Source organism: Momordica charantia (assembly GCF_013281855.1).
Source record: "Momordica charantia cultivar OHB3-1 chromosome 6 unlocalized genomic scaffold, Mcharantia_2.0 BLBB01000006.1, whole genome shotgun sequence".
NCBI classification, from domain to species: Eukaryota; Viridiplantae; Streptophyta; class Magnoliopsida; order Cucurbitales; family Cucurbitaceae; genus Momordica; species Momordica charantia.
Window position 1 is genome coordinate 30,373,548 of NW_028275164.1, and position 6,000 is coordinate 30,379,547.

The 6,000-nt window shown below is 34.4% G+C and overlaps 1 protein-coding gene across 1 annotated transcript; it reads left to right on the top strand.

Moving 5' to 3' along the window:
• Positions 1-3,039: 3,039 nt before the first annotated feature.
• Positions 3,040-4,957, top strand: LOC111023125 (gibberellin 20 oxidase 1-D). The gene is made up of 3 exons (XM_022300481.2): positions 3,040-3,634; positions 3,901-4,222; positions 4,427-4,957. Exons 1-3 carry the CDS (start codon positions 3,129-3,131, stop codon positions 4,724-4,726), a joined length of 1,128 nt encoding a protein of 375 aa, XP_022156173.1. The 5' UTR covers positions 3,040-3,128; the 3' UTR covers positions 4,727-4,957.
• The last annotated feature ends 1,043 nt before the right edge of the window (positions 4,958-6,000 follow it).

Here is a 6,000-nt window from a genome sequence, read left to right on the forward strand (position 1 = left end):
ACTTGCTAAGACATTATAACTATGTCACCCATGAACATCATAAGTCGGTAAAAGGAGTGTCGACATGAAATTGGCGTGTTTGCATACCCACTATAGCTAGCTAATATGCTTCTTTCCCAAAGTTGCTCGTCCAAAATTTGACTTGAAGCCCTGGTCACTAACATCATTGATGTGACCAACGCTTCTAATCTTACTTGCGCTTTTGCTAAGCTTTCTTATGCATATATTCTTGGTGGGTTAGGTGATGGGGATGCTCCTTGGTCACTTTGCCTCCGATTACTCTCTTGGTGGGGGTCTCAACAATCCACTCTACTTTAATAGGGTTGAGATAGTCTGCATGTATATAATATATATAGTTTGCAACTCTAGTTGTTACCCATTTAAAAGTTTAATTTGATTAAATCCAACGTGATAATCATCAAGATCTTCATGAAATGATGGGTTTATACAATGAGAAAAAAAGGTGGAAAAAAACATTGATCTGGTACAAAACAATTATTATTCACCTAGGATGCACTGTATTTTTTACAAACTTTGTTGTGGAAGCCAAAATTTCCTATTGTGTTGTTATATACATTGGGTGAAATAATAGATGACAGAACCTGAAAGGATTGACAGATATAGTACATGTTTGGTAGCCTATATTAGCCAAGCCAGCCCTGTATTAGTATCTTTTGTTTTTATTAAAAAAAAGAAAGAGAAATGTTTGATATTATATGGACAATGTAATGTGCTTTAATAAATTAAGAGGGGATTATTGTATAAAGGGGTTTGTACTGAGGTTGGTACATGATTGTAAATGAATATATTTGGATGAGGGGAACCGACAATGTACACTATAGATAGTACATTGTTTTCATTATCGTTTTTTCTCTGTTTCATGGCATCAAAAGCTTCTGCAGATTTTCTACCCCGGGGAAGATCTTATTGATTTCAAACATATATATTTGTTTGTCTCTTTCTTTTTTACCTTTTGAAACGAGAGAGATATTGCAATCATAAGTCATCAAACTCATTTTTCTATTCATCCCAAACTCGAGAGAAAGGGAGAGAGTGGGGGAAACAGAGAGAGATAAAAAGATCAGTTGCAAATCGTTAGTCTTCAAACCATTTCTATCCGGTGGGGTCTGTTGTGTTTGTGAGGATCGGCTAGGCAAAGGATAAGAGGAAGGACAATTATTTCCATTGGTATAAGATATTTTGGGTAAAATCGAAAGCAAAGTCTATACCCAAAACGGACAATATCATGCCACTGTGGAGATACTCTGGATACTAGGGGTACCGTTGTCTTTAACGCGATCCAAACTCGAGAGAGAAAGAGAGGGTGGAAGGGAATGAGGGAGAGAGACCATCCGTGGGTTGTGGCATATATAATGAGCTTGTGGCTGAATGAGCATATCCACCTCTTTGGTTCGAGCTCTAAAGGATGCGTAGTCTTCGGGATTCCCCATTTAGAGACGAATCCTGCCACGTTGACTACAATATAGTAAGTGGCTGTTGATCTAGTGAATCTTTGTATAATTAACCACGCAACGTTAATTTTGGATCATAAAAAAATGGGAGAGAGAAAAAGATGCCATCATAAATATCAAACCCAATACTATAGAAAAATATTGGGCTCTCCCATCAAAATTAGTATTGAGTTGTCAATTTTTCTAAGAACGACCCACAAAATTTAACCTCTATTCCTGCCTATCCCAAGCTTGAGAGAGAGGGAGAAGGAAGTGAGGGAGAAGAAAGTGGGACAAACCCATTTGTATTTGTACCAAACGCGAGGGGGAGAGAGATTATTGCAACTACTATGGAGGGTGTTTGAACACAAGTTTTTAGGCTGGGCTTCCATGCCACTTTTTTGGTCTTAATATTCTATATTTAGAAAATAAGTTGCTTTATAATAACCTAATTTTGTCTTTCGTTTTCATTTGTCTTTCTATTTCTGGATAACGTTTAAGAATATCTTTGAATTATTAGCCAAATTTTTCTGCAAACATAAAAATAATTAGGTGTATGCTTGGTTGGTGATCATGGAGCATAAACGTAAAAATAATAGACTTTATTACGAAGATATCTAAAAATTAAATTTCAATTATTTAAAAATTCGTTCAAAATGTTTGATATATAATATATATAGTTTTACCGATTAATATTTAGTTTAATCTAAAATATTATTAATTAATTTATTAACATATGTATTATAAGTTTTGTAAACTAATTATTTGACAATATTATATAATTTATAATATACTATATTTTATAAGGTTTAATTTTAAAAAAATGAAATGAGTTTATTATTTATCAAAATTTTTATTTTTTGATTATAAATACGGATTTTACCTATTTAAAATTCAAAACCTGGAATCAATCAGGATTAAACATTTGTTTTTAGAATTTCTACTATCTCAATCACATAATCTAAGAATAGTTTTAAAAAACAAATATGTCAAACAAATTTGCTCATGGAATCCATTCAATTAAGTGATTTTGAATAAAAAAAAAACAGATTTCAAATTGCTAAACCAAACCAACCCTAAATTTTTTTTATTTTTTATTATTTATTTTTTAATTTTGTTTGTGAGTTCGTTCATAAAGAGGGAGAGAGTTAGAAATCTACCCCTTAAATAAATATGAATATCTTAGTATAACTTTAGTAATATAGGGGTCGAAGTGGATCAAGAATGGGCCTTGACCTAGCTATCACATATACAAAATTGCGTAGGAAATTAAAGAAAACATCAAAAATAATTTATTTATTCAAAAAAAAAAATATATATATATAATATGACGTAATAAATTAGAAAAAGTAAAAAAAAAAAAGGTAAAAAAAAGATTTGAATTGATGTGGGGTAGGGGTACGTTAGAATTCTCCTCATCAGCATCAGCATGAAATGCCAAATTTCCATTGGGAATCGATCGCTTTCCTGTCAATATTATAAAGAAGACAAACAGTCGATTGTAATGGAGGAGGAGGGCCATTGTGCAAATATTAAAAGTTAAAGAAGACCCATTTCTGCAAGAGCTACCTATAAAGATTCCAATATTTGGTCACCAATTCAGAATAACCTCAACTTCTTCTTTCTTTAATTTTTCTCTCTAGAGCATTTTTTTTAAGTTAATTAAATTAAAGAATCATGCAGTTGCAGGTGGGCCAAAACGACGACGTCGATCCAGTGGAGTTCGACGCGTCGGTCCTCCGTCACCAGCACAGCATTCCTAGGCAGTTCATCTGGCCGGACGAGGAGAAGCCGGGGGCCCACTGCCCGGAGCTGGAAGTCCCACTGATCGACATGTCGGGATTCCTATCCGGCGAGAGCGGGGAGGAGGCGGTCCGACTCGTCGGCGAGGCGTGTAGAAAGCACGGGTTCTTCGTGGTGGTGAACCACGGGGTGGATCCGAAGTTGATAGCGGAGGCCCACGAGTGCATGAACCAATTCTTCGAGATGCCGCTGCCGCAGAAGCAGATGGCTCAGAGGAAGCCCGGCGAGAGCTGTGGCTACGCCAGCAGCTTCACCGTCCGTTTCTCCTCCAAACTCCCTTGGAAGGAAACTCTTTCCTTCCGCTTCTCCGCCGACAACTCGTCCCACCTCGTTTATCGTTACCTTTCCGCCAAACTCGGCCACCAATTCTCTCACTTTGGGTACGCCCACTGTAAAACCCCACACCAATTTAGTCTCCTACGATTTAACAAACTTTAGTCAAATGCTCATTTGAGTTATTGGATTCTAAAATCATCTCGAAACCACCAATTGACAAAGATATCAGCGCTTTTTGTTTGGGATACTAAATTTATCCAACCCAATCCATCGACTTAGACGTTTAGATTGAATGGTTGTTTATTCACGTACGTTGGTTTAGTCTGTGAAATTGAATATGTTGGTGTTGTTTTGGATGTTACGTGTACAGGAGGGTTTACGAGGAGTACTGCGAGGCAATGAGTGGGCTGTCGCTGGGGATAATGGAGCTGCTGGGGAAGAGCCTTGGAGTGGGAGGAGAGTACTTCAAGAACTTCTTCAGAGACAATGATTCGATAATGAGGCTCAACTTCTACCCGCCGTGCCAGAAGCCGCATCTCACATTGGGCACTGGCCCTCACTGCGACCCAACTTCTCTGACCATTCTTCACCAAGACCAAGTCGGTGGACTCCAAGTTTTTGTCGACAATCAATGGAGACTCATCGCCCCAAACTTTGATGCTTTTGTTGTCAATATCGGTGACACTTTCATGGTAATCAACAACCAAACAAACAAAACACCATATATACATTAACAATGACTATAATAAATTACTTAATTAATTACCATCCTTATAAATTTGACATTTATTACTTTTGATTTTTAAACTAAACCCAGTAAGAAAATTTTGTCTTTTTTTTCGAGTAATAGATGTCTTATCGGCCAGTTGAATTGAATTAATTTTGGATTGTGAAAGGCACTGTCAAATGGGAGATACAAGAGTTGCCTGCACCGAGCGGTGGTGAACAGCGAGACAACAAGGAAATCTCTGGCATTCTTTTTGTGTCCAAGAAATGATAAAGTGGTAAGCCCACCCATGGAGTTGGTGGACACTCAGAACCCACGAATATATCCAGATTTCACTTGGTCCACTCTCCTCCACTTCACTCAGACCCATTACAGAGCCGACATGAAAACCCTCCAAGTTTTCTCTGCCTGGCTCCAACAACATTACAACGACAACATTAATAATAATAATCATCAGCTTATTTCTTAATTAATTAATAAACCCACTTCTCCTCCTTCTTCTTCTTCTTGTACTGGCTCTTCTTGTTCCTAAAAGTTACGTTGTTGTTGTGGTGAGGAAAATGGAGATGGGGGGCAGAGATTTAATTTGGGGGTTTTCTTTCGAGGGGAAGACAAGGGAAAAGTTGGGAGAAAAGCCAGCTGCTTTTCTTTTGTTTTTTTGTTATTATTTTTATTATTATATTATTGTATATTTTTTTAATTTATGTTTCTGGATCTTAGCTTCTACTGAAATCAACCCTCGGTTAAATTAAATATATACTTCTGTCTCCAATGTCTTGGAGATTTAAAAAAGTGAAAAAAAATATAAATAAATGGTCTCTATTTTTCTTTTAAATGTTTCCCTTTCTCCCACAATTAAATACTTGCAATCATTAAATGATAAAAGAATGATGTTACATTAATTTAACAAAAAGAAAAGGTTAATTGTTATTATTTTAATCATTTATTAATCGGTCATTTTGAGTACTCAAAAGTAAATTACCACGTACTAAATTACGGATATAACGAGACAATTTATTGTTTATATTTATAGGTGATCAATTAGGTTTATTTTTTAAGTAAAAAACTAGTTTGTCATGTAAATTATTTTTTAATATTTTGTGACAATAAGAGTTTCATTAAAAAAAAAAGTCAAATGCATAAAGACAAATATTGAAACTTTTAAAATATTAGAGATATAAACAAAATACCTCAAAAGAAATGAAAATTTTGGAAAGAAAATACTATAGCATTAGGGAATAAAGTATAAATTTAGCCACTGAAAGTATAAAGCAAAAAAAAAAAAAAAAGGTGGATTCGATTTTTAACATTTGGATTAAGCTAGATTGAACTGATCAGCTTTGTTGTCTAGTAAAAGACATTTTGGACCTACAAACCACTATATATATATATATAAACTTTTTTTCTCACTCTATATTAAAAAATTATTTTTTTATTTTTTTTAGAAAATTATATTAATTATTGGTAAGTAAAAGTCTCCAAAATATTGATGGATTTTCATAGAGTAATTTTGCCACAATGCGAAAAAAAAAGAAAAGAAAAAAAATTTAAATCCATTAATATAATAAAGTACAAACAAATTTAATTAATTGTAAATATAGCGACTAACTTTACGAATTTACAAATATAATAAAATAAATAAAAATCAAATGCAATAAAAAAAGATTAAAATTAACATTGAAATGTCTATTAGTAATATAGGCCATCGGTGATAAACTATATCATTGATATAGTCCATCTTGA

Excerpts from the sequence above, each read along its gene's own strand:
- LOC111023125 (XM_022300481.2), top strand. The coding sequence starts at position 3,129 with ATGCAGTTGCAGGTGGGCCAAAACGACGACGTCGATCCAGTGGAGTTC. Across the intron at positions 3,635-3,900 it reads CACCAATTCTCTCACTTTGG|GAGGGTTTACGAGGAGTACT; the intron begins GTACGCCCACTG and ends TTACGTGTACAG. Across the intron at positions 4,223-4,426 it reads ATATCGGTGACACTTTCATG|GCACTGTCAAATGGGAGATA; the intron begins GTAATCAACAAC and ends GGATTGTGAAAG.